Consider the following 27,919-nt stretch of genomic DNA (forward strand, 5'->3'; position numbering starts at 1 on the left):
GGGAGGCACTCAGTGCCGGAGCAGGACGGTCCTGGAGACGGCTCATACCTGCCTTCCTGAGGCCATCAGAGGGCGGCATCCCAGCCTGCATTTCTTTGATTGCATGATGTCCTTGTGGTATGATGGTGGATCGGAGGCTCAGTCCTAGGGGAACCACATCTGTACCTGTCACGGGAGATGAAAACGACTGTCCCTAGGGGTGATATCTGTCACTCCTCAGAGAGCCCCACCTTCATCTCTTCTCAGCATTTAGTGCCAGGCCACCACCTCCCTGATCTTCTTTCCTGCTTTGGGGTGAGACCCAGCATCCTCCTATTTCCCTTGACTGCCAGGAAGCTCAGTGTTCGCCTACTAATCTCAACCTAGGTTTTCTGGAAATAAAACTACTCAGAGCTTGGGTCCCCTACCAGCTGCTGTAGATACATTATCAGTTTTAATTCTCACACAGGAAGCCCAGATCACGTCATCCACAATAAGTCTGCTCTATTTTCTGGTGGGGAAATTGATTCTTAGAAGAGGTTCATCAACTTCCTAAATCTTGAGAAAGGAAATACCAGAGAGCATTCAAAACCAACAGTCTGACTCCAGAGCCACTTCATACACTGTCTCCTTTTATGGTGTAACCCTCACGTACCATACTTTGGTCCTACCTAGGACCCTGCCTCAAGGGTCCTGTCACAGCCCCAGCCTTCCTGGCCAGTGGCATGGTGCCAAGCATGCCAGGTATAAATAATAAGTGATCATGCAAACTCACTGCCAGCTCACAGATGATCAACACTCCTTTAAAGCAAATCTCCTGGCACACGTGCTGGTTCTGAGCATCCAGGAGGATGCTGCGGCCACTGCAGGGGGCGGTGAGGCTGGTCCAGAGCCCTTGGAGAAGCGTCCCATGTCCTCCTCACTGGGTCAGAGCTTCCTCCAACCCAGTTAGGGTAAAGGGGGACAGAGATTCTGTCCCTGTCCTCGGGGTTGATGAGTTCCAACCCCACTGGCTCCTTGGAGCAGAGTGGGAAGAAAATGGACAATGGTAAACTCACAGTCAGTCCCGACCCCAACTCTGCATCTCACAGGACAGGCGGCCTTGACTTTTCCAAGCCTCAGTGGCCTCACCTGTAAAACGGGTGAGTTTGACAATACGATGCTAAGTCAAAGGAACCAGACACCAAAGGCCACGTGTGGTATGAGTCTGGTCATACAGAACGTCCAGAACAGGCCAATTCCTGGAGACAGAAGCAAGTTCCTGGTTATTGGGAACTGCAGAGAGGGACGGGGAGCGATGGCTAACAGGTCCTGGTATTTCTTTTGGGGGGGGTGTAATAAAAATACACGGGAATTAGATACTGGTGACAGCTGTACCACTCTGCACATCCACTGACACCCACCGAGTTGTATACTTTAAAAGGGTGGGTTTTGTGATATGTGAATTACAACTCAAAAAAACTTTAATACAGGTGGACAGGCTGGAGAAAAACAAACCACAAAACAGTTGTATCACCACCAACCTCACAGTCACACACACATGTGACACAGCATAACAAGTAGAGCCCAGCCGCTTCCCACCTCGTGGAAGGTGTTCTCAGACATCGGTCCCTCCTGGCTCTGACATCCGCAGGCTTCTAGCAGACGTCCCAGGGCAGAGGAGAAGTGGCCTGAATCCAGCAACATCCATGCAGAGGGTCCCGGGTCCTGGGCGGGGGCAGGGCGGGCAAGCAGGGCGACGCGGGAGCAGTGAGCCCCGTTCTCCTGGCCACCCCGCTCATGCAGCCCCTGCACAGCTGCAGGTGTGGCTCCTCACCCTGGAACTGCGGTGGGGTTGGGCAGGAACCACCAAGCAAACAGCACCCTTGGCCTCCAGGCTCTTTAGGTCCAGCCCATGGAAGGGGAGGGAATTGGCTCTGGAGTCCCCCATATTGGAGCCGGGGCCGAAGACAGGTTGTGTGGACAGCTCTTGGCAGACATCTCTTGGGCATCTCCCAGTCGAGGGCAGGATTTTGACATTCCCCATGCTGTGGCCTGAGGACCTGCATGAGTACACTGCTGCCCGAAATCTCAACAACCAATGCCACCGGCGATCTCCTCTGAGCCACATCCACCAAGCAATGCCCTCAACTCGAGTCTTTGATACCAACACCCCAAAGCAGGGTTCCTGGGGCTTCAGCCCCTACTTTCCAGTTACAGGCTAATCTGCATCCCTCAGAAAGACAGGTTGAAGTCCTAATCCCTGGAACTCGTGAATGTGACCTTATTTGGAAATAGGACCTTCACGGAGCCCAGTGAAGTAACTAAGCACAGAGGAGGTGATTCTGAATCAGGGTGGGCTCGAATCCGATGACTACTGTCCTGGTAAGAGGGAAACTTGGACAGACACACAGGGAAAACAGCCACCTGAAGGCAGAGGCAGAGATCGGAGGGAGGGAGGAAGGCCTCTACAAGCCAAGGAGAACCAAGGATGGCCAGCAACCACCGGAAGCTGGTAGAGGCAGGAGGGACCCTCCCCTAGAGCCTGCAGAGGGAGTGTGGCCCTGCCCACACACTGAGCTCAGGCTTCTGGCCTCCAGACTAAGAGAGGATACATTCCCAATGCTTGAAGCCCCCAATTTGTGGTTATCTGCAGGGCAGTCCCTGAGACACTCCCCCCACACTGTACCAGAAACCCTCTGAACCAGTGGAAGCCCAAATGAGGAGCCCGGGGAGGCAGAAAGTATCAGCTTCTCCAGCATCTTTATGATGAAATTACATCGGTCTCACGGCTGGATGCAGGCAGCCGGATCAGGGCAGCAGAGGAGACCCCCTCCGGCTCAAAGCAGCTCCAAGACAGCCGCCACCGTGCTCTGGCCGAAGATGAAGGTGCCGAGCAGCACAGAGACCACTCCCCAGGCCTCCAAGCAGCACCTGCCAAGTCAACAAACCCAGGTCAACATGCGTTTTTCCTACCCAGGTGAGCCAAACACATGTAGAAAACTTGTGATGTGAAGCCCACAGAGTCACCAATTTGTTAGAATTTCAGGCTACGCTCCCTTACCTGTAGGATGGGTTTCTGAGACAACGGGAAATAAAGTAACCACACAGTTAAAAAAAAAAAAAAACCTTTCATCCCACCTGCTATTTCATATCCTCATTCCTCCCCAGTATTTTATCAGACAAAGAAATGGGGGCAGGGAGACACCAGTATCAAACCCCCTCCCTCTCCGATCCTTTTCTTTGGGGGTGGGGGTTGAAGCACCCCAAAAGTGAGGAAGGAGAAGAAAGCCCTAAGTCACACAGATGGGAACAGTGGCCGGGGGGCCAGTCTGGAGGCTGCAGAGGTGGCTGGAACCGGCGGCCTCAAGGCCACGCCCTCGAGCTTCATAACGTCACCAGGAGAGACGGTGCGACAATAAGAGCCACGATAACATGATTCCCATGAAATGCAGGGATACTTCTGGCCCCGTTAACAAGGCCACAAGGATCCGCTGTCATGAAGAGGCCACCTCAGGGTGGCAGCTGGGGCTGTCAGCATCCACCCATGGCAGTGGGGGTGGGGAGCGAATGTGTTGGGGGGCTGCAGGCTCCTCGGAGCAGCTTTGATGGATCACCAGGCCCTAAAGCAGTGCTAGGATTAAAAATAACTTGAAAGCCCATCAGTAAAACCTGCTGTGAATTTGGATGGAGGCACCACACAAAAGCAGCAAGACTTGAAAGGGGGCCACAGGGAATGAACCATGTAGGGGGCCCCAGGTCATCGGGGCTGGCACTAAGCCCAGGTCAGCTTTCAAGCTAGCCAGAAAACCTCTTCTCAGCCCAGGTGGGGACCCAGCCAAGCCGGCCACTTTGGGAAGCCCATGCATGGGCTCGATGCGGCCAGAGGAATTGGGGAACAGAGGCACACAGCTGCAGGTGGGACCCGGGTCCACAGCTGCTGTGAAGTAAGAGGTTCTCTACTGGACAGAATGGCGGTCCCCCAAATTCACATCCACCTGGGACCCGTGAATGTGACCTTCGTTAGAAACACTGTCTTTGCAGAGGTAATGAAGTTAAAAGATCTGGAGATGAGATCATCCCGGATTGAGGGTGGGCCCTGAGTCCAATGACAGGTGTCTTTGCAAGAGCAGCAGAGATTTGAGACCTCGACACAAGGGAGAGGCTGTGTGAAGACAGAGGCAGAGATGGGAGGGATACGGCCACAAGCCAAGGACCGCCTGGAGCCGCCAGAAGCAGGATATAGCACGGAATGGAATCCCCTCTAGAGCCTGCACAGGGAGCTGGGCCCTGCTGACACTAGGCTTTTCGACTTCTGGTCTCTAGAACTGTGAGAAAATAGAACTGTTGATCTAAGTCATCCAGCAGCCCTAGAAAATAAATACAGTGTCTCGCCTCAGTTTTCACATCTGTGAAATGGGAATAAGAGCCGCACAGGCTCCTAGGTCCCTGGGCACTGGCTGAGGTCTGGCCTGTCCCCCAGCAGGGGGGGAAGGTAAGAGTGGAGCCTTGTGTCCATCTGGCCGGAGTTGAGCTCCGGCTCTGCCTTCACTCCCCATCTGCCTGTGGGTAAGTTTCTGTCTCTGTGTCTGTAGGATGGAGATACTCTGGCATTACAGGAAGAGGAGGAAGTCAAGGGGTTTAGCACAGGGCCCAGCACTGAGCTGTCATCCTGAGTGTAGAAGGGGGAAGGATGCAAATCTGGGGTCTCCAGAGGCCAAATCCACACAAAACACCAACCACAGACCGGGACCCTTGGAATGGAAGGGAGGGCCGTGCACAGACTGAGCAGGACACCATGTGCTGGCCAGCATCCAAGTCCTGGCTCAGCCACCCCCTCGCCGTCTGGACCAGTTTCCTCACCTGAAGGACAGAAGCCCCACAAGCCCTGCAGCCTTCACACCCCCTCACACGCTTGCCCCTCACACGCTCGCCCCTCACACACTCGCACCGCCACCCCCACGGAGAGACACTTACTTAACTCGTGGTTCCATGGGCTCCACGCTGATGGCACAGATGAGGCACAGACCTGCAAGGGAGATGCGGGGTCACCCCGGCTCTTTGTGCTCCAACCCAAGGCAACCCCGAGCTGGCAAGGGCTCAGCCAATACCCAGCCATCCCTGGGGACCCAAGAGGCCAGCAGGGCCTTTGCCTACAGTGGCCTCACAGGCTCACCCTGTCCCTGGCAAGAGGCCACAGAGCAGTTGCTAAGGGCCCGGCTGTGGGTTCCAGCTCAGCATCCTCCTAATGCCCTGGCCTTTCCAGTGGCAATGACGGCACACTCGCCATGCCAGGGTCTCTGATGAGATGGTGCAAGTCGAGGGCCAGATGTAGGGCCTGACACCTGGAGTACACTTGAAAACCGACAACTGCCTTTGCTCTTGTTTCCTGTCTTTTTTCTTTTTCTTCTTTAAGAGCGCTGCTGGGAACTGAAACTAGGCAGCTGCAGCTCTCCTGGCTCCCAAATCTGTCCTGGCCCATCCTTTCCCTCAGGGCAAACAGGTGGTGCTAAAAGACTCCACCCAGGACACGGCACCCAGCCCAGCTTACTGTGTCTCAGGCATATGCAGGGTGGCGTCTAGCAGACATAGACCAGGCTTGTGCTCTGGCCCCACCACACACATATGAAAGTGCTTCCCAGCACCAGGGGCTGAACGGATCTGGGTTTCTGCCCCTCCAGGGCCCCTCCTTCTCTGGGAGCACCCTGCTAGCCTTGGCTTTCCTGGGTCTCCCTGGCTGGGATAAAATAACCCTCGGGCCTATTCAACTGGAATTTCACATCTTCACTAAGGTTGGGAAGGTTTCCTAAGAACCTGTCCATCAGGGAAGGTGTTTGCCTACCAGATGGGGGTCCAAGGTGGGAGGAACACGTTCATGGAGGGCCTTTGAACTATGTGAATGTCACAGAATTGAAACCATTTAAGTAAAACAAAATCTTGCAGCGAGCAGAGCAGGAAGAGGGGGAACAAAGCCGCAAGGCTGATTCAGCCCTGCTACCCACTAGCTATTCCGCCCAGGAGTCCGCCCAGGAGGCCTTGGGACCTCATTCTTCTCCATAAGATGGGTTGACAATGGTACGCCCAATCAGGTACGTCCCGAGGGCTGTTGAGAGGTTTAATGAGGGAAGGTGTGTAAAGCCCCAGCCCTGTGCCTGGCTCAGTAAACAGGGCTGGGAGCAACCAACCTACACCCTGACCTCCACGTAGGACTTCCCACAGAGGGGTACTGGGAGGACCAGCAGGCAGGCGGCCCGGGAAGCAGGTGCCTTACCTGGGAAGATGAAGATAAAGAAGGAACTGATGCCCCCAATGATGCCGATGATCTCGCTGAGGTCAGGCAGGAACAGGGCCATGGCGAGTGTCACGGTGACCCACAGGACGGTCAGTGGCAACCGGACCCACGTTCCCGAGGGGTCGGCCAGGGCCTGGGGCCCACATACCCAGCAGCAGCTCCTCCTCCAGAAATCCTGCATCACCGACCTGGAGGCCATGCACACGGGCACCCACGGGCTCTGGGGACTGCAGCCCTAACCCCCGCCTACCACCCAGCACCCCAGAGCTCCCCTATTGTCCCGCACACCCAGCAGGGCTCTCGTTCCACACCAGCTGCTCATTCCCCAGGGATCCGCCCTCACGTGGGCAGCCAACAGGGCGGGGGAGCCAAGTTCCAGTCCTGACACTCACTGCCTGGCTGATGCTGGGCAAACCACCTGAATCCTGACTCCCTCTCCTCCTCTAGGAACGGAGGTGATAGCAGTCACACAGGACATACGGGCTAGTGCGGAGCCAGCCACATGCTAACTCTCGACACATGCGGTGCCCTCCACCAACACGTGTGTGAGCAGCCCTCACCTCCCCAGGAAGAGCACGATGGGGTAGACGGTCACGATGGAGATGGCGAAGAGGACCCGGGCGACAATGATGACCCCGTCGTTGCCGGGGTAGGACATCAGGATGTCAGCAGAAACTTCTGTCCCGAAGGTCAGGAAGCCATAAACACCTGCGAGGAGCAAACGGGGAGGCCCAAGAGTGGATGAGAAAACGCCACTCCCCCTCAACTCTGACCCTGACAGTTTCTGGCTCTGCCTCCTCTCAAGGTCCCCCCAGGAGCTGACAGAAGGGTCTAGAATCTCCCAAGGCTTTCTTGTCCTCAACCTACACGATCCTCTGTTCCTCTGACTCAAACTCTTGCCAGGTGGAATTGTCACTTGTCCTTCTTCCGAACAGTGGACGCTGCTGGGGTGAGCCACCCACTCGTGTGTGTGGATGGACCAGAAGCACTTTGAATAACCCGACAATGCCCTGTCCACCCACCTCTCGCAGCGCCCAGGGTGAGCTGCAGGCTGTGCATGCGTATTTTCTGATGGGAAAACCAAGACTCAGGGTGTCAGCAGCTGTTGGGAATAACACAGCCAGTGATGGCAGGACTGGACCAGCACTACCTGCTGTCAGGTCCCTTGCCCACAACCAGTGCTGCTTCCTGGCATCTGGTCACCTGCACAGTCCTGAGACACCCGTCTCTGGCCCAGGGCAGTGGCTGGCTCTGGCTTTTCTCTGGTCCCATGATCCTGCTGGCCCTGGACCATCTGGAGGAGACCCTCAATCACTGGGTCCAACCTAGGAGCTACACAACAGCAGGGACCTCCCCTGCCAGAGGTCACCCTGCAAGTTTCTTGGGTAACCAGTGTCCAAGCCCCCTGACACATCCGTGGCAGACCCAGGGTTTCCTGAATCAGAGGCTCCAATAGGCAGACGAAAGGAAGAGCTACTGAGCTGGAAGAAAACAGCCAAAAGTAGCCTGAGCCTGGAACCCAGGCTGTGCTATGGGCATGGTGTGTGACCTTGGGCGTGGCACAGGCCCTCTCTGAGCAACACCTCCATCACCTGCCTACTGGCCAGTTTGTGAATGCACAAATCCACTGCATCCATCAGAATGTTTTGTAAACTGCTACCCAGACATGACGCTAGGATGGCCCTCCTCCTCACTGCCATCTCATTGGACAGGAAGCAGGCAAGCAGTGCAGGGAAGTAAGCACAGGGGCTTTGGGCCAGGGTTTGCACCTCAGCTTTGCTGCATCTAGTTGGGAGACCCTGGATGAGCCATGGAAGCCCTGTGAGCCTCAGCATCCTCACCCAGGAACAGTAGACTTTCCCGGCGAGGGGGGTGTTAGGGATTAAATAAGCAAAGGCGCTCAACAGGCTCAGGACACGGTGAGCTCTCTGGAAATTCCCATCATCATTCCGTTTCCTCCAGCATTCCCCACCCAGCGCTGGGCGCCCAGGTGGGGCCTTACCCGTTAGTGAGTAGACGAGGCAGCAGCCCAGCAAGGACAGCGTGGAGACCAGGGCCCAGTGTGCCAGGCCGCGGTTCCGCATGCTGCAGTAGATGGAGACGGCAGCTTCGTGACACTGGAAGACAGAGGCAGGCTCAGTGGACCCGAGCCCGCTGGGCATGGCAGTCCCCTGCAGCTACCTCAAAAGTCCCAGTGTCGGCTGCCTCTCTCGCTCGCTCCTCTTCGGAGACGGCCCACACTCTGTGGAGTGTGTACCTACTTTTACTTTAACCTGAGTACCCAACCCCAGCACCTCATGGCCTTTCTCTTGCCTCTTGAAACAGCCTACACTCTATGCACTATGTATCTCTCTAAATAAATCTACCTTTACTCAAAAATAAAAGTCCCAGTGTTTCAAAGCGTGGGCAACGACCCAATGTCCGCCCGCCGTAGAAGGCAGAAGTAACCCATCAGATATTCACAGGTGGAATATGACAAGTCACTGAAAAGGACGAACACCACCGCCCACCTCAACACAGAAGAACCTCGCTGTACCATGGGGCAGAGGCAGCCAGACAAGAATGTTCTCCGTATGTGAAGTTCAAGTTCAAGCCCAACAAGCCGGGACTGGGTTATCAGCTGCAGCCCTGTTGACACTTGGGGGCCATCCTAAGCATGGTAGGATGTTGACCAGACCCCTGGCCTTGACCCACTAGATGCCAGGAGCACAGCTTCCCTACCCCCTGCCACCACTGTGACAATCAAAAATGTGCACAGACATTGCCAAGTGTCCCCTGAGGGCACAATCACCTCCGGGTGAGAGCCACCATTTATGGTGACAGAGGGCAGAATAGCGGGGTGGGTGAGGGGTGCTCTTGAGTGGAAAAGGTCACAAGGGAACCTTCTACGGGGAGCTGACAATGTTCTAAACCCACTGGGGTGACGGTTTCATGGGAGTATGTGTACTGATGGCTTATAGACTTCATATGTCCTATGTCACACTGCCACATTTTTTAAAAATATAAACTACATATAGCCAATGCCAAGAGCCCACCTGTGACATGGACTTTATTTATCTGGGGCAGGACCTGGGCAGTGGTGTTTTATAAGCAGCCCAGGAGACCTTGGCAGCCAGGGCTGAGAGGTGTTGCTGTATCTGGATAGACCCTAGGGGTTCTGGAAACTTCCTGGGCTCCTGGGACAGGGTTCTCACTATCATGTCCACCCTAACCCTTTAGTTCACTTCTGATCACAACCCACGTGCTGATCGTGCTCCCCCCGCCCACTCTCCACACTCAAGGGCCCTGCTCCCCTCACCCACTGAGTTCAGTCCATCCTGTCCCTCTGCTGCCTCAGGGCTTTTGCCTGGGCTGTGTGCTCTGCCCGGGATCCTACTCGTCCTTTAGGAAAGCCCTCCTCAGCCGGCTGAGTTCCACTCTCATGTGTCCCCATGCCCTGCCTCCCCGACATGGGCACATTTGGGTTTGCTTGTTCAGCGTCTGTCAGCTACGTGATGACAGACACACCTGCCTCGCTCACTCCCAGCACGGAGTTGGTCCACAGTGGAAGAACACTCCAGGGGTTCCTCATCCATCCATCCCTTTGCCCCGCCTCCAGCCATGAGGACTCCCCACACCTGACCCCATCTCACCACACTCAGGCGTTTATCAGTCCCCTTGGTGCGAGCGTGGGGTGCCCATAAGCAAGCCCATGCTGTCCCCATCCCCAAGGAGTGCACTCTACCCCTCCTACTTTCAGCCAGGGTGAGCTCACACACACCTTCCACAACTCACTGGCCTCAGGAAGCCTGAACCTCCCAGGCTCTCCACCCAGGACTCCTCTTACCTCAAAGGCCAGCTCAGCCAGGCAGGCGGGGCTTAACTGCCCCGCCCAGCCCCCTCCCACCGGCCCTGGGAACTCTCCACCAATAAGCATGGAACTCAGGATCAATGCTCCCGCCTCCTGTCCTCAGACCAGACGATACACAGGGAAGATGCTTGGCGGTGCCAGGATGGAGCCCTGCCCTCCTTCCTGTTTGTCCTGACTCCTTGGTTGTGTTTCTCTTGGTTTTATTCAGGGAAATAAAGCTCATCTTCTGAGGGCTGGGCTGCCTCGCTGGGGCAGCATCTAGGGTGGTGGCTGGTGGCAAGCAGGCTTGCTACTCAGTGAGGGAACGTGGGGCAGAGGAGCACACGGTGGGGAAGAAGAGGACACAGTCCAGGGGCCCACTAGTTGAGGAATGGAAAACAGGCTATGGTCTGCCCAGATGGTGGAATATTATTCAGCCATGCAAAGGAACACAGTACTGACATACGGACAACACGGATGCGCCTTGAAAACACAAGGCCAGTGAAAGAAACCAGTCACAGAGGACTGCACTCTGATTCCACTTACAGCAAGTGCCCAGAACAGGCAAATCCACAGAGACAGAGATTGGTGGCTGCCAGGGGCTGGGGGAGGGATGAGGGGGAATGGGGAGTGACCGGTAACAGCTAGTTTCTTTTGGGGGTGATGGGAACGTTCTATAATTGATTTTGGTGATGGGTGCACAGTTCTGTGACACACTAAAGACCACTGAATTGTACACTTTGGATGGGGGAGTTGTACGCCACGTGGGTTCTCTCGATATAAGCTGTTTAAAAACAACAAGGGAGAAGCACTGAAGATGGCCAGGGTGGCCAAGAGCAGAGCCTGCACGCCCAACCCCTACTCCTCCCAGGCCCCTCTTTCCAATTCTGCACAGGCTGGAGGGGGTGCCCCAGTACTGTGTTAGGAGGGGTGGGTCTGAACGGTCAGAGCTCCTGATGATGTCAGGGGGCCTCCCCTTCCCTGCACAGCCCCTCCAAACTTGCCCCACTCCTCACCCTGCTCCCTCCACCCCCAGATCCCTGACTCCCCAGCCAGATCCCAGCAGCCCCATCTCTGGCCTCAGCAACTAATCCTCAGCCCCACCCCTACCCAGCAATTCGCATCTTCTCCCAACTCCCCATTTCTACATCCCGTGTCCCTGGAAACTGCAGCCAGGGCCTCGGTTGCTAGGAGAATCAGATGAGGGAGCTGAGGCAAAGGTGAGGGGGGTGACCCTCCCTTGTAAGCATCTGGAAAGCAGCCCCCCCCACCCTGCCTGGCGCAAGCCTGCCACACCATATGGAGCTCAGACGCAGGAGCGAGGGCTGGTGAAACTGCATCCAGACACACAGCTGACAGCACCATCATCGCTTTACATCTTTCAAAATATTGGGTGTGTTAAGGAGAAACGTGAGAAATTCCATAAGTGGCGTGCTAAGCCCTAGAAGCGATACACGGACTCATTTATAAAGATAAATGGAAATGGTTCAGGAGTTCTTTTTCAAAATTGGTTCTCAAAGGAAATACAAGATAAAGAAACAGAAAGAGAAGCTATCTGATGACTCAGGGAAGCAGACACTCAGGCTAGGAAGCTCAGATGTTGTCAACCCTGAACCACTTTTCCCTGTAAACTTGGTTTTCCTTTGGGCGGTTTTGTTGGTGGTGTAGTGGGTAGGTGGTTGTTTTTAGGAAAGAGGCAAATCTTTCCTAAAATTAACAGTGGAAGAATGGAGTCAGCTGCCACCTGCTAGGAGCCTGGGAAACCCCATGAGAGGCTGGAAGGTAGAGAACAGAGCCTGGGCTCCCTACAGATCCCCTCTGGCCCCGCGCGGAGGGCCCGCTTTGCTGAGCCCGAGGCAGCTCTCCAGCCTGGGGGCCTCACCCCTCTGTGGCTCTCAGCACTGCCCTCTCTCACTGAAATGCCCTCCCCTTCACCTGGCCGCTTCCCGCGCCTTCTCCAAGATTCCTTTCAGGTATCAGTGCCTAGAAAAGGGCATCTCTGAATCTGTCCCACCCAGGGCTACTCTGGAAGCCCCTCTGCTAGATTCCACACACAGCTCCCTGACATTCTATCAAATTCTGTGTATTTTGCTGGGTACCCTCTCCTGCATGCTTTCCCGCCCTCCAGCCCCCAGGCCCCTGCAGCAGAATTCACCCGCAGGAAGGCATTCTGCCTAAGTGGACGGCTCCAGGTCCCCAGGTATGGCGACAGTCCCGAGAAGCTTTGCAGAGGAGGGGACAGGTCTCGGATCCCCACACTTTACCCTAGACCCGGGCAGCTGCTGTTGGTGGTGAAAGTGGGGGCTGGGTTCCCAAGTTCAACTGAAATTCACAGCTCACTGAGCCCAGACACCTACCCACACGCTCAGACTCCGAGAGACAGCCCAGCTCATCTGAGAACAAGTCTTCAAACTTCTCCCCTGACAGGGAAGCCACACTCTCCCAAGGGGAGTAGGTAGTCACCCCACTCTGCAAATGCCACCCTTTTCAACACCGATGCTAAGGTTACCTGAAACCCAAAGCAGATGGTGGGGAAGACACTAAATCCAGAGGTCCAGGAGGAAGGACTGTAAATAGACAAGAACCAATGTTTATTATAGACAGTTAATCTCAAGACAACCTTCAACTAGAAGATGAGTTTTAAACAATAGGAGCAAGATATAACTAAGCATGATCATAAGACAGATTTTAATGACCATGTCCACTGCCACGTTTGGGGGAATGGAAAGGCTGCATGTTACATGTTGCACTAAGTACATCTGTGCTGACATTTGGCAACTTGACATTTCTCTGTGCTGGCAGAACTCGGGGCAGGGCATGGCTAGGAGGAACTCCTAACGTCCCTTGGAGACCACCTGTTCCCAGTGAGGTTAGGAGCTGGGGGTTGGAGGGGGGGCACAGGCGGCATCAAACAGACCCTAATAGTACAAGAATGGTTTGACTTCTGTCCAAGCTGCCTAAGAGGACTGAGGCGTGCATGCAGCAGAATCTTCAGGTCAAGCCCTCCCAGTAGTCCCCAGATGGTGGCCCTCCAGCCTCCTCGAACAAGCAGCTCTAGGAGCCAGCCTCCAGCACCTCTGAGGACATATGGTGGAATGAAGCACAAAGAGCATTTGCTGTAGAATCGGGGTTTCCTGGCTGTGGTAGAATCTACCCCCAAAGAAGTCCACATCCTAATCCTGGGAACCTGTTAATATGTAACCTTACATGACATGAGAGACTGCAGAGGTGATAAAGGGTAAGCACTTTAAGATAGGGAGATGATCCTGGATTATCTCAGCCCCATGTATCACAAGAATCCTTGAGCCTTCACAGAGAACTTTCCTCTGCTGTGGTCGGAGGGAGCTGTGACCACAGAAATGGGGTTACAGAAAGGTAACAGTGCTGGCTTTGAAGATGGAGGAAGGGGCCACGAGTCAAGGAATGCAGGCAGCTCTAGGGGCTGGAAAAGGCCAGAAAACAGATTCCAGTCTCGAGCTTCCAAAAGGAACCCAGCCCTGCCAACACCTCGATTTTAGCCCAGGGAGGCTCACTGTGGACTCCTGACTCCAGAATAGTAAAATAATAAATGTGTGTGGCTTGAAGCCACCATGTTGGTGGTCACTTGTTATGGCAGCTGCAGGACACTGCACAGAGGCGTCTCCCTTCTGTGCTCCGGCCAACTCTTAAGTCTGGATGTAGCTCATGGAACCTCCCAGGCAAGCCCCGCCATCCTGGACTTTACTCAACAGCACCATCCGCTGACGGCCCAGCCTCCTAGTCACAACCAGGGGCAGAGCAGCCATGTTTCCACTGCTTTGTCTGCCCACCTGCGTCCTCGGGGCCACATGTGCTGTCCCCTCCTATTCCTCTGGCTGAGACTATCCCAGCTCCAACCTTGGAGGCTGCATCTCCAGAGTGCAGGACCCTCCCCTCCGTGTCAGCAGACACATGTGCTGTGTCCTCCGGCCCCCTTGGGCTCCTGCTTTCTCTCCTCTTCCCCTACTCAGAACTCTCTCTCCTGTGTCCTTTCCGCTCTCTGGAACCCAAGCCACCTGGGCCTTCATCCCCACCTCCTGCCATGATGAAGCACATCGGGTCACCAGCGGCCTCCATGGCCAAATCCAATGCTGGGGCTCAGTGTCACGTGACCCAGGAGCAGCATTGGGTGGCAATGACCCCAACCTTCTTGAAATGTTGTTCACTGACTTCTGAAACTCCTCTTCTATTCTCCTCTGTCCTGGGTTGCACAGTATCCCCCCAAATTTATATCCATTGGGAACCTCAGAATGAAGTCTTATTTGGATACAGGGTCTTTGTAGGGGTAATTAGTCACATTAAAACAGGGTCATACTGGAGTAGGTTGGGAGTGAATCCAACAACTGGTATCCTTACAGGAAGAGGAAACACACTCAGGGAGAAGGCCAAGGGATGACAGGGCAGAGCATGTAGTTAAGCACCTACAGGCTGAGGACGTCAAAGAGTGCTGGCACCCCTGGAAGCTGGAAGAGGCAGGAAGGACCCTTCCCTGGAACCCCCAGAGGGAGCACAGCCCTGTGGACACCTTGATTTTGGATCTCTAGCCTCTAGAACTGACAGAGAGGTTTCTGCTGTTTTCAGCCTCCCAGTTTGTGGCTGTTTGCTGCAGCAGCTCCAGGAAGCTAACGCATGCTCCTCACTCACCACCCCTCCCCACCTGTCACCCCACCTCCCCTCGACCTCCCTAGGCCAGAGGGAGTACCACCGGCTCAGTTACAGTTCTTACCGGGTTGCAGCCTGGTCATCTCTGGGCCAAGCTCTCTCTCCAGCCCAGGCCTCTCTGAACTCCAGACACACAGTTTGACCAGCTGGCTGACATCTTTATTTCGTGTCTCAAAGCTGACTCCCACTTAAAAGGTCTCCTCCACCTGACCTCCTCCCCAAGCCATCTGTTTCTCTCTGTCTCATCCGACCCAAGAAATGGCATCCCATCCTCTGCTGGGAAACAAGCTGCTGGAAAACAAGCTGCTGGACAACAAGCAGGTAGAAAACAAGCCACACCTAGATTTCCATGAGCTTAAAACATTGTATTCACACTTGCTTGCTAAAAATGCACATGCTTGCTTTGTTTTAATGTTTTATGCAGTAGATGACGTATAGCACGTATTATGCTAAAGAAAATTTGTGGTGAGCAACCCTGGGATTGACCACAAGGGCTCAAAGGAGGGCACATGTTTCCTGAAAGTAAACAATGGACGGCCCAGGAAAGCCAGGTCATCCATTAACAGAACTTTGTTCTGGCATGAAAACATGCTGTTTAACCTGAGGGAAATGTTTGCTATCTCGAGAGGTCCCGGAGGCAATCACAGGGTAGACTCATAAATCTAAGATACCCTGAGGAGGGTGATTGTTCCTGGAGGGGATAGGCTTGGACTTAATCACTCACTCAGCAAGCAGAACCTAGTGCTTATCGCATGGAATATCTAAAGCCTCACCTCTTTGACCACAAGTTTTTCTGAAGTTGTATACTCCTAATAAATATGATGTCGACCAGGCTTTTGGCACTCTCAATCCACGAGATCTTGAGTTCCCTGGTCCCATCTTTGCTCTATACTTTGTCTTGTGTCATCCGTCCTCAGACACGGTCCCAAGCTGCGCTGGATGCAGCAACCCTCCCTGGTCCTCAAGCCCAAAATTCAGGGTACCCCCTGGACTCCTGGGCTACTTCCAATCTGTCATCTGGGGGTCCAGGCGATTTGAGGGGCTCAGTGCAACACAAACATGGCCAGCCATTATTTAATGGCAGTTAAGAATTTCAGAAGGGCTGGAACAAGACAAAGGATGCTAGTCTTACCACTTTTACTCAATATATTCTTGGAAGTCCTAGCCATACCAATCAGGCAAGAAAAAGAAATAAAAGGGATACAAATCGGAAGAGAAGAGGTAAAATTATCACTATATGAGGATGGCATGATACTATCTATAGAAAATTCTAACAGCTCCCCACAAAAACTACTATAGCCAATAAAAGAATTTGGCAAGGTAGCAGAATACAAGATTAACACACAGAAATCACTGGCAATTCTTTACCCTAACTATGAATTAGCAGAAAAAGAAAGTAAAGAAACAATCCCTTTCAAAATCACATCCAAAACAATAAATACATCTGTTAGGAATACATCTGCTCTAGGTGGTGAAAGACTTATACATGGCGAACTACAAAACAATGATTAAGGAAATTCAAGATTACTTAAAGAAATGTAAAGATATCCCATGCTCTTGGCCTGGAAGAATCAATATTGTTAAAATGGCCATACTGCCTAAGGCAATCTACAGATTTAATGCAATCCCTATCAGATTACCCTCAGAGAACTAGAACAAATAATCCTAAAATTTATATGGAATCACAAAAGACGCAAAATTGCCAAAGCAATATTGAAGAAAAAGAATGAAGCTGGACTGCAGACAATATTAAAGAGCTAAGTAATCAAAACAGCATGGTATTGGCATAAAAACAGACATATGGATCAATGGAACAGAATAGAGAGTTCAGAAATAAACCCACAGACCTACAGTGAATTAATCTTTGACAAAGGAGGCAAGAACATACCATGGAGAAAAGACATTCTCTTCAGCACGTGGTGTTGGGAAAACTGGGCAGCAGATTGTAAATCAATGAAGTTAAACACTCCCTCACTCCATACACAAAAGTCAACTCAAAATAGCTTAAAGACTTAAACATAAGACAAGACACTGTAAAACTCCTAGAAGAAAACATAGGCAAAGCATTCTCTGACATAAATCTCAGCAATGTTCTCCTAGGGCAGTCTACCCAGGCAATAGAAATAAAAGTAAAAATAAACAAATGGGACCTCATTAAAGTTACAAGCTTTTGCACGGCAAAGGAAACCATGAGCAAAACAAAACAAACCACGGAATGGAAGAAAATATTTGCAAATGATGCGACTGACAAAGGCTTAATTTCCAGAATATATAAACAGCTCATACAACTTAATAACAAAAAATGAACAACCCAACCCCAAAATGAACAGAAGACCAAAACAAGCAATTCTCCAATGAAGACATACAAATGGCCAACAGGCACATGAAAAAATGCTCAGTATCACTAATTATCAGAGAAATGCAAATGAAAAACAACAATGAAGTATCATCTCACACCAGTCAGAATGGCCATCATTCAAAAGTCCACAAATGATAAATGCTAGAGAGGGTGTGGAGAAAAGGGAACTTTCCTACACTGTTGGTGGGAATGTAGTCTGGTGCAGCCGTTATGGAAAACAGTATGGAGATTCCTCAAAAGAGTGAAAATAGACTTACCATATGATCCAGCAATCCCACTCCCTGGCATACATCTAGAGGGAACTTTAATTTGAAAAGATACATGCACCCCAATGTTCATAGCAGCACTATTCACAATAACCAAGAAATGGAAACAACCTAAATGTCCATTGACAAATGATTGCATAAAGAAGCTGTCGTATGTTTATACAAAGGAATACTACTCAGCCATAATAAATAAAATAATGCCATTTGCAGCAACATGGATGGACCTAGAGATTGTCAGTCTAAGTGAGGTAACCCAGAAAAAGTAAGAAAAATACCATATGATATCATTCATATGTGGAGTCTTTAAAAAAAAAAAAGGACACTACAAACTCATCTACAAAACAGAAACAGACTCGCAGACATAGTAAACAATCTTATGGTTACAGGGGAAAGGGGGTGGGAAGGGATAAATTTGTAAGTTTGAGATTTACAAACGTTAGCCAGTATATACAAAATAGATTTTGAAAAGTTTCTTTTGTATGGCACAGGGAACTATGCCCAATATCTTGTAATAACCTTTAATGAAAATGAACAGATGTATGTATATGCATGACTGAGACACGGTGTTATACACCAGACACTGACTGTACTTCAATTAAAAAAAAATTTCAGAATGGCAACAACAGGGCATTAATCCCAGTGTGGGGCCCTTCTGAGTGCGAGGCCTTGGGTGAGGTCATAGGTCCCAGGCCCAGGGAGCTGGCTTGATTTCAAGCCCCTGCTGTGATCAAAGTCCTGTAGAGGCTTCCCTGGAAAATCCTGCCACACCGACGGGACCCCCCTACCCGCTCCCACTCTTGGCCTCGCTCAGGTGGTAGGGCCACACTGGCCTCTGTGCATCCCTGTCCCTCTGCCCTAGCACTTGTGTCTTGCAGGCTGGTTCTGCTGCCTCTATGCAGTGGGGGGCACGTGTGAAGCAGCTGAGGAGCCCTGGGCTGGTGTGGTGTTTAATGCTTCCATGTCCCCTAGCCTGTCCCCCGTCCTCACTGGCAATAGTTGTGTCATTCTGAAGAAGAGCCTTTGTTTTGCTGGGCTGTGTGGCATCAGAGACTTGAAGGATTTCATGGGAGGAGCAGGGCTGTCTGTGCAAACCATGGAGGGGAGAAGTGTCCCTCCTCCAAGGAGCCCCTCCTAACAGCCCTGGAAAGCCATGGAAAGCCTAGACTTACCTCGAGGCCAGGTGGGGCTCTCCAGCGAGGTCTTGGGGCCTGAGGTAGTATTGCGCCACGATGACCAGGGCCAGGTAACAGGCGGCCAGGGTGCCTAGGATGCTAACACACAGAGGATACCAGTGTTAGGGGGACTCCGTGGTGCCACCGGTGCCACCAGGGAGGGCCTGTGAGCCACACAGAATGAGATATGAATGCCAGCTCTGCCCACACTAGCAAGGTGTTGGACTAAGTTCTCACTCTCTGAGCCTCAGTCTCCTGATCTGTATAATGGGGGCAGCAGGATGACCCATTCCAGGCAGGCAGGGCCGCACTCAGGCCCAGGGGTCAGATCTGTCAAGCTCCGAACTTGCCGGCATCTGTGAGGCTGTGATCCCTACTGGTGTCTTGGTCTCTCCAAGGACAGCCACACAGCCACTCAGATTCAGCATCTAAGTCAGGACACTGTCCACTCGGCCACAACCCAGCAGAAAGGAGGGCCCTGGCTTGGCTGGATGTGATAAAACAGGCTGGCGACGGCTTGGGGGTGCCTGGGGGCTCAGGTGTGCCACCCAGCATTTCTCTGCTCCATTTCGCTACACGACAGGGAAAGGTGGCTTGCGCACTCGTGTGAGTACTTTTGCCAGAGTTGACTTTTTTGAAAGTATATGTAGACCCTCAGGCCAGCAAATGAAAAAAGTGTGTTGTGGGGGAAGGGTATAGCTCAAGTGGTAGAGCACATGCTCTATCCAAGAGGTCCCAGGTTCAATCCCCAGTACCTCCTCCAAGCGTAAATCAATGAAGAAACCTAATTACCTCCCCCTCAGAAAAAAAGTGTGTGTGTATGTGTGTGTCTCCATTTCTCTCTCTGAGCTTGTGTGCACAGAAGTTTGTAATCATTAAAGAACAAAACATCAGCTGCAACAGTCATGTCATTTTGGGTCGTTTTCTTTTTTGCTTACCTATATTTTCTATCATGCACACCTGTGATTTGTATAATTTTAAAAAATTTCCCCTTCTCCAAATGGGAGTGCCAATGCTGGCAGTTCCTCTATCTCGGGTCGACAGCAACCACCCGCCAAATGCTGCACAGGTGGGGACCCAGTCAGAGCCACTGCCCTGTCAGAAATGGTCTACAGTCCATACCTCGTGTATTTCTGGAACCCGATCTCGCGTGGGACAGACAGGGGCAGGATGACCAGCCCGGAGAGCAGTGTCAGAGTGAAGCGCTGGTCAGTGTACCAGGGCTGCGGGGCTGGCAGGGCACCAGGCAGGAGGAAGTCACACACTGTAGAAGAGACGGGAGGAGATACAGGGAGCCCTGCGCTGGCCACCCACAGCGGGAGAGCTGCGGGGTTTCCAGCTCTGGGTCCCCGGGGTCAGAGGCTGGGGGGAGGTGTTCGCCATGGCGCCAAGTTAGCACTGTGATCCCAAAGGGATGGGGTAATAAGTGTGATGGGGACCTTGTCATGTGCCACAGGGACAGAAGGAACACGCTACACGAATTCATTCACCAGATATTCACCAAGCTCTTTCCGACAGGCAGGCGCTGCTCTAAGTCCTGAAATCAGCAGCCAAAGACAGAGTGGTCTGCCCTTGAGGCACCTTGTGTTCTCATAGAAGATCCTTTTTGTTTGCTCAAGAGTTTCATGGGTCTCTGGGGTTGAGCTGGTGCCTGGAGTGGTTTATTAGCGCCGATGCAGGGGAGAGCATCACCACTGCGGTCCTCTGTCACTGTTTCATGACAAACTTCCCCAAAACAGTGGCCTAGAGCAACCCCTTTATTACACAGCAGGAACTGGAGTAAAAGAATGAGGGCAGGGCTGAGCTGGCCACCTTCTGCTCCACACCCCTGTGGGGGTATTTGGCTGGGCATGGGACGTTGGAGGGTCCTTGAGCGCTCCACCCACCCGGGGTGCCTGGGCAGGGGGTGCACCTGGGCTCAGAGGGGCCATCCCTGCAGTCTTGGGGGTCTCTCCATGCAGACCCTCCAGCAGGCTAGTCCATGGCCGCTGGGGCTCCTGAGACCAAGGTGGAAGCTGCTGTCCCCTTGAAGGCCAGGCCTGGAACTGGCAGTGTCCCACCTGCCTCCTTTTGCCGGGCCGAGTCTACTACAATTCAAGGGGACGGAGCACAGACCCCATCAATCTCTCAACAGAAGGAGTATCCAAGAATCAGGGACCTTTTTCCTTTTACCACAGCAAGACGGAGAATTTGGAGTTGATGTAAGAGGCAAGACAGATGGGGGTGGAGAGCAAAGGGGAGGCAGCAAGATGGCTTGAGGCTGGAAGCATGTGAGGGGAGGCAGCCCCGCAGCCCCCTGGGGGGCCTGAGAGCCGGTTTCTGGCCCACCTTGAGGTGCACTGCTGTAACGTAACCCTTTTCTGTTCTCACCACGTGCTCGATAAAGCCAGCTGTGCAAAGTAATAAATGCCTGATCAGAATGGCTTATGTCTACTGGAGTGAGATAGGGGACAGCTCCACATCAAGGTCACTGCACAGAGGTGGCCCTGTGAGAGGGGAGGCGGGCATGCGAGGCCAGAGAGACCAAGGAAATGCATGCATTTGAAGGAGCACAGAGACCTCAGTGAGCATCAGGCCCCGTGCAACCTGGGATGAGGTGCGAGCCCTTCTTACCCATCCCGGTCTCCTGCAGCCAAGAAGCCCAGCTCTGCCATCTGAGCTACACCGGCTCCTTCCTGAGCCCTCACTTTTCAGGCCGTTCCTTGGTGTCCTCGGCACCAGTCTCTTACAGTCATTTGTACCCAATGCAGGCGATGACTCCCCCAAACACCCCAACCTCTATTTAGTCTTCCTTCCTAGAAGCCTGGACTTGCCTTCAGAAAGAGACATCCCCAAATATCTAATCAGAAACACAAATGATGGTCTCCCCATCCCAGTCAATCTACCCAGAGCCAGGGTGGCCTGTGTCCTCATCAAAGCTCTAACCCCTCCAGGTGATCTACTACTGAGCCGGAATCCCTCTCAACACTGTAGCGCCTCAGAATCCTTCTCAATACAGCAGCACCACCAGCTGACCAGAACTGAAACGTGACATGACCTCTACCTGCCACTGGCAGGTAGGGCATTTTTGTTCAAATTTACCAACTGTGATGCTTTTTGGGATACAAATGCTTCCAGAACATGGAAGCCTTTCATTTCAATATCCTAGCTCCAGGGACCTTTTCTCACAGTTCAAAGACAGAACAGACAAAACAAATGGCAAAATGGTAGATGGAGACCCAACCGTATCAGTAATTACATTCCAAGTAAAAGTCTAAACATTTCCAATTAAAACCTGAGACTGTCAAGATGATAAAAAAGCAAGATCCAACCATATGCTGTCGACAAGAGATGCATTTTAAAATTCCCAGCCACAGCTTGGTTCACAGTAAAAGAGTGGGAAGAGAAATACTGTGCAAACACTAATCTTAAGGCAGCTGGAGAGGCTATATTCATAGCAGAGAAGGTGTATATAATGACAAAGTATTATTGGAAACAAAAAGGGATATTTCATAACAAAAGGGCAATTCAAGAGTGTGCTTAATGACAGAGCTTCAAAAACAATGAGGCAAAAAAAAAAAAAGGACATGATTATAGGGAAAAAGAGACAAATCCACAACCACAGTTGGAGATTTTAACACTTCTTCTCTTATAACCTGACAGAGTAGCTACCCCCACTTGCCCCACCAAAATCAGCAAAGCTATGGAAGATCTGATCAAAGCTGTGGACCACCTTGACCTAATGGGGAGTTCTAGAACACTGCACCCAGCAGCCAGACTACATATCCTTTACGAGTATGTGGAACGCTTACCAAGACAGATCACGTTCTGGGGCATACAGCAAGTCTCAAATGCCACAAGACTGAAGTTGCACAGATGTGTTCTCTGCCCACGATGCAATTAAGGTAAAAATCAAAAAGTGATCTAGAAAACTCCCCAGTAACTGGAAACTGAATCACACAATTCTCAACATCCCATGAGTCAAAGGAATCAGAGCAAAACTCAGCAAAGGTTTTGAATGGAATGAAAATAGAACATATTGAAATCAATGAAATGCAGCCAAAGCAGCGCTTAGAGGGACACTGTTAGTGGGGGACTGGAGGCCAAGGGTACGTGGGGCTGAGAGTCTTTGACATGCCACAATTCAAGGTGTTACTGGTTCTCTCTCACAGGGGCTTCTTTGCAGTTGGCTCCACTCCCCCATCTGTAAAACGAGTTGTCCTCACTGGGCATCCCAGCACGGGCCTCTCTCTCCATGACGCTCATCGTGTTAGGAATTATTAGTCCCGGGTCTCCCTTCCCCATGATAACATTTGATGCTGGGGATTGGGGGGTGGCCTTGGTCTCCGTTGATCGCCAAGGGTCCAGACCAGTGTCCACGTCCTGCTCATCCACCAGGAGCCCAGGGGTCCCGAGCTCCACACCCTGGGACCACCCCCGACTCCACGCAGGTACTTACATTTCTCCAGCTGATCCCCAATCACCCTAAGGAAGGCCACAGAGATCATGAGCAGGTTGACAATGAAGCAGGCCTCACACAGCTTGCCGATGGCGGGTCCGCACAGCCCTCCAACCACGCCCTGGTAGGTGGCCTGGCCACTGACAGAGGCAGCATAGCCCAGGATAACCAGTCCGCTAATTAGGAACACCAGGGAGACCTGCAGGGCAGGATGTGAGGCCAGGTGAGCCTAGAGCCACCCTCCAAGCCCACCGCCCTGATGCTGATGCCACTTCCACTGGACCTCCACCTGACAAACCGCCAGCCCTCTCCCCTCAAACCACAGCTGCAGAGAGGTGAATCCTGGAGACCACACTGGCTGTAAGTCTGAATCGGATTTGCATCATTCCACAGCAGGTGGACAAACAGGGCAGCAAAAACCCAGAGTTTAAATTCCTCCCCTAAGATCACTTATGTTGTGGGTATAGAGATCATAACATGCAGTGGGACAGAAGCAAGCATACCTGGGTTCAATTCTAACTGTGACACTCACCTGCTCTGGGCCGACCACCAACCTCTGTCCTCCCATCTGTGAAATGGAGATGACGCCATATACCTTATGGGGGGATGTGATGCCTTTGGACTAAATAATCACACAACACACTCAGCTCAGTGCTTGGCCCGTGACAAGTGCTCAAGGAGTGATTGTCGTTCCTGTTCTCCAGACACCCTCCCTCTCAGGGCTCTCTTGACTTCAGCGTAAATTTTCCCAACACTACGAAAAATTTTCAAACATCTGGGAAAGGTGGGAAGAACTTTACAGTGAACAGGATTCTATTAGGAGCAGGGCACTGTGCCTGCCTTCTGGCATCTCCACCAGGCATCTGTGAGTCCATGAATCTGTTTAAACTTGGGGGTCCATTTCAGAGCAAGCTGCAGATATTAGTATACTTCCCCCCAAATACTTTGGTGTGTGCATCATTGATTAGAGCTTGATATTTGTTTACAGTCCTTCTCTCTCGTAAGGTAAAATTTACACACAATGAAATGCACAAAAACTTAAGTGCATCTAAGTGGACACTGGAAGGGGTACAACCCAATGTACATGTGCAACCCAAACTCCATCAAGAACAGAACATCACCACATCCCCATAGTTCCCTCCTGACCCTTCCCAGTCATGTTCTGCCTCCTTCCTGGGCTCAGAAAAAACTCTACTGTGATATTTTTCTGGTTTTGTACACTGAACATCTAACTGGACCTCGTGAGAGGAACTTGAAGGTTCAAGGTCAGGAGGGGCAAGCGTGCTCCCTCCAGCTGCTGACCCTTCCCAGTGCCAGTTCCACTGCCTGGAACAGCCTCCCTCCTCCACCACTGCCCCTCCCCTGGGGAACTCCTACTCTTCCTCCCTCCTCTCCAAGGTCACCTCCTCCAGGAAACCTCCCCACACTTCACCCCCAGAGTGAGCTCAACCCTCCATATCAGGCTCTGAAAGAACCATGCCTTTTGGAGGCATGCTTTTTTCCCACACCCTAATCTCCAGAACCTGTAAAACTGACTTAGTGGCCACCATCTTTGCAGATATAAATAGTGAAGATGTAATTAAATGAAAAGACGTTTCTGCAGGTATCATTAAGGATCCTGAGGTGAGGTCATTCTGGATTATCTAAGTGGGCCCTAAATCCAATGACAAGTGTCCTTACGAGAGACAGAAAATGAAGTGACACAGAAGAGATGCTCATATGATGATGGAGCAGAGACCGGAGGGATGTGGCCACAAGCCAAGGACGCCTGGAGCTCCCCAGAAGCTGAAGAGGCAGGAACGACCCTCCCCTAGAGCCTTTGGAGGGGGCACGGCACTGCTGACACCTTGATTCAGACTTCTGGTCTCCAGGGCTGTGAGCAGCTACATTTCTGTTGTTTTAAGCTGCCCAGTTTGTGGTCCTTGGTTCCAGCAGCCTGAAGACACATACTTACAACTGTGCATATAGTATGGGGGTCTCCATCTCTCATCCACCAGACTCTAAGCTCCATGAAGGCTGGGATCATGTCTTTTTCGCTTACCATTCAGCCCCAGAAAAGCACCCAGTACACAGCAGGGGCTTGGGAGACATTGTGGACAAACGGAAGGGAAGAGGGGATCAGGCTGAGCCTCTGCTGGTGAATGCGTGTCTCTGCTAATACAACCAGCTGTCCACATGGGGGCAGGTGACTTGCAAGAGGGACCCTGAGCCTCTGAGCAGCCAGTTGGCAAAGAGCCCTTATGGCCCCCCGGCCAGGCCCCGCCTCTCTCTGGAGCCGAGGAGGGTGCAGGCTCAGTAATTTCATTAAACCTCCACTGCTAATGGGGCCATTAGAGACCTAAAACCTCACACCACTGAGCTCCCAGTGGTGGCGGTATTTAAGCACTCCTCCTGCCCAAGTGTGGCCTTGTAAAAGGGGACAGAAGTCTCACTGGCTAAGAGGATGGGAGAGTCAGGACCTGGAGGGTGGGGGGTGCTGATTACCAGGCTAATTTTTCTCCCTTGCTGGGAGTTTCCATTTATTTCTATTTGGGGTCTCTTCAAGCCTGCCTGCTCAAGCAGGACCTTTAGACCCCTACACGAAGAGCATGCCACCACAGTAGCACCCGTGTACCCCCGGAACCCCTCAGAAACGCATGCTGTCAGGCCCACCCAGACCGGCTGAGTCCACATCTGCGTTCCCACAAGGTACCCTGCACAGAGCCTGGGGAGCAGGGAGCCACATCCCGGCCTCACTGCCCTGCCTGCCACCCTCGGAATGGCCATGTCTATGCCTGACCACAGACCCCCACGAAAGCCCGACCTGCTCTATTGCTGACCCTACATGGCTAGAGATCGGGCTTCTCCCAGGCCCTGGAAGGGCAGCTTTTCTGCTGCACATGCCCCTCACGTGCCCTTGGACACATCCTACCACCCTCACTGAGGCTCACCGACCACCTCCTCAGAGGGGCCTTCTCTGACCCTCCATGGGTGTTATCCCACCGTCCCACGACCCTCCCAGCCCTGCCCACCACCTCAGACTATCTCAATGGACCTCTTGTATCCTATCCAAGTGACCGCTTACAACAAGCTTCACAGGGACGGAGACCACACTGTCTTAACCATCCGACACAAGCCAGGCGCTCTGCTGGGTTACACTGGATGCTATGCAGGGCAGCATCTGGCAGTTTCCAGGACGAGAAAAGCCCTGTGGGCCCACATATGAGTAGAGTGAGGCCATTATCAGCTGGCTGCCATAAAAAAAGCATCTGAGATAATGCCTGTCAGAGAGCTCACCACAACATGCCCAACTCCTATCAGCTCAAGGAAAAGAATAAAAAACAAAAAAAGAAGCTGTGCTAACGAGCAGCTCTTTCCTGCTGAGGATGCTCAGCCCCCAGACTTCCTGGGAAGGGAAGGCACGCTCTGCATGCAGCAAGCAAAAGTGGCCAGACACCACTGACACCACACAGGGCCTGGCTCAGCTCAGGGTGGGGTGTCACGGCAGCCTCAGTCCTGATCTGATCTGCGCACAGGATTTGGGCTTTTGTTGTGGAGCTGAGACCACAGGCAAGAGAGGTTAGCTGGTGGCTCAGAGATGACGCCTTTCCAGCTGAAAGGCCAGGGTGATCCAATGCAGATGTGCGTGCAGACGGGCTCTGCCGCGCCTCTACCTCCCCGTCGCCCGGCTGCATGGAGGATGCTCTCAGCCTGGGTCTACAAGAGGATTCCCTTCTCCCTTCGTGAGCTGAGTGGGACGGAAAAATCAAATCCCACAGGAATAATTTCGAAGACAGGCAGCTCTGCAGAAGCAACGCCTAGGACCCCGCCTGGAAACATTAAACTCAGCTCCCATCTGCTCCAGGAGACCTTCTCAGAATGCTCCCCAGGGGCTTACCAGCTCCACTAGAAAAGCGGGGGCCACCCCACCCGCCTGGTGGAAGGCCCACGGGAAGTTGAGCAGGCCGGCCCCGAGTGCGGACTTTAGGAGAATGAAGACTGCGCCCAGCGAGGACAGGCCGGGGCTGGCGGCCTCCGGAACTGGCTTTTCCAAAACCTTTCTGTCCATGGCTGGAAAATAGCAGAGGGGTGGAGAGAGGGGACAGTCTTGGCACTGTCTTCCCAGCTCCCGGTATCCTTCTGGAGCTGTGACAGGTCTCTTCCCAGTTCAGCCAGAGCCAAGGCATCTGTCCCAACCACCCCAAGCCTCGATCCCTCTCTTCCCAGCCTCTGCTCCCCCTTCCCAAAGCAGTCCACACCCACATGCCCCAGAACTTCTGGTCCTCACCTCCTCCCCCTCAACTGTTGCCCCTCCAGCTTCTACCCCTGTCTATGGGCCCTCCTACCCTCCCACTCAACCCAAGGGCACCTGGGCCTCCCTCCCCACTTCTCTTCCAACCCCTCCACCTCCTTCCCCTCATCACTGTTTCCACCCACCCCACACCTCCACCCCAGCTTCTGCACTGATGGTGCTCCAGCCCCCAGTCCTTACCACCAAGTCCAATCTTCAGTGTGACAGATGGTCCCCGGCCATCAGGGACAGGACTCAGGCTCACTCCAGAGGGCTGGGAGAGGAGGAAGGTTCTAGCTCTGCCTGGGTAAGCCAATGAGTCATGAATTACAGGAGCCCTAGTGAGCATGTGTTGGGGTCATGTCCCAAAACCTAGGGGGACAGGGGCAAGAGGTCAGGGCCATCTGTCCAAAGAATTTGCAGCTTCTGAGTCTTCTGGCCCGAGGAAAGGAGTCTTAAGACTCCCAGGGGCGGGGCTTTCCCAGCTGCCTGGAGAGTTAGAGGGAGCTCAGCTGGGAGAGATGGGGGGGGGAGGCTGCACTGATTTCAGTGCAGTGACCTGGGGCCCATTTCTCAAACGCCTCCTCCCAGGATGTCTCACAGGTCCCTCACCCCTGGCCTAAGGGAGGGGGCGTGGAAGGAGTCTGAAGCTTGG

General features: G+C 52.8%; 1 protein-coding gene across 1 annotated transcript; it reads right to left on the minus strand.

Annotated features, from left to right (window-relative positions):
* Positions 1-2,695: 2,695 nt before the first annotated feature.
* Positions 2,696-27,733, minus strand: SLC38A8 (solute carrier family 38 member 8). Its single transcript, XM_006207551.4, has 11 exons — positions 27,466-27,733; positions 26,872-27,044; positions 22,995-23,193; positions 19,679-19,820; positions 18,554-18,655; positions 12,589-12,646; positions 8,253-8,367; positions 6,811-6,958; positions 6,230-6,438; positions 4,936-4,987; positions 2,696-2,892 (listed from the first exon to the last, which is right to left on the minus strand). The coding sequence occupies exons 1-11, from the start codon at positions 27,611-27,613 to the stop codon at positions 2,799-2,801; spliced, it is 1,440 nt and encodes a 479-aa protein (XP_006207613.2). The 5' UTR covers positions 27,614-27,733; the 3' UTR covers positions 2,696-2,798.
* Between the last annotated feature and the right edge of the window lie 186 nt (positions 27,734-27,919).

Source organism: Vicugna pacos, chromosome 9 (genome assembly GCF_048564905.1).
Source record: "Vicugna pacos chromosome 9, VicPac4, whole genome shotgun sequence".
NCBI lineage: Eukaryota > Metazoa > Chordata > Mammalia > Artiodactyla > Camelidae > Vicugna > Vicugna pacos.

Excerpts from the sequence above, each read along its gene's own strand:
- SLC38A8 (XM_006207551.4), bottom strand. The coding sequence starts at position 27,613 with ATGCTCACTAGGGCTCCTGTAATTCATGACTCATTGGCTTACCCAGGC. Across the intron at positions 23,194-26,871 it reads CCGCTTTTCTAGTGGAGCTG|GTCTCCCTGGTGTTCCTAAT; the intron begins GTAAGCCCCTGG and ends CCTGCCCTGCAG. Across the intron at positions 8,368-12,588 it reads CCATCTGCTTTGGGTTTCAG|TGTCACGAAGCTGCCGTCTC; the intron begins GTAACCTTAGCA and ends TCTGTCTTCCAG.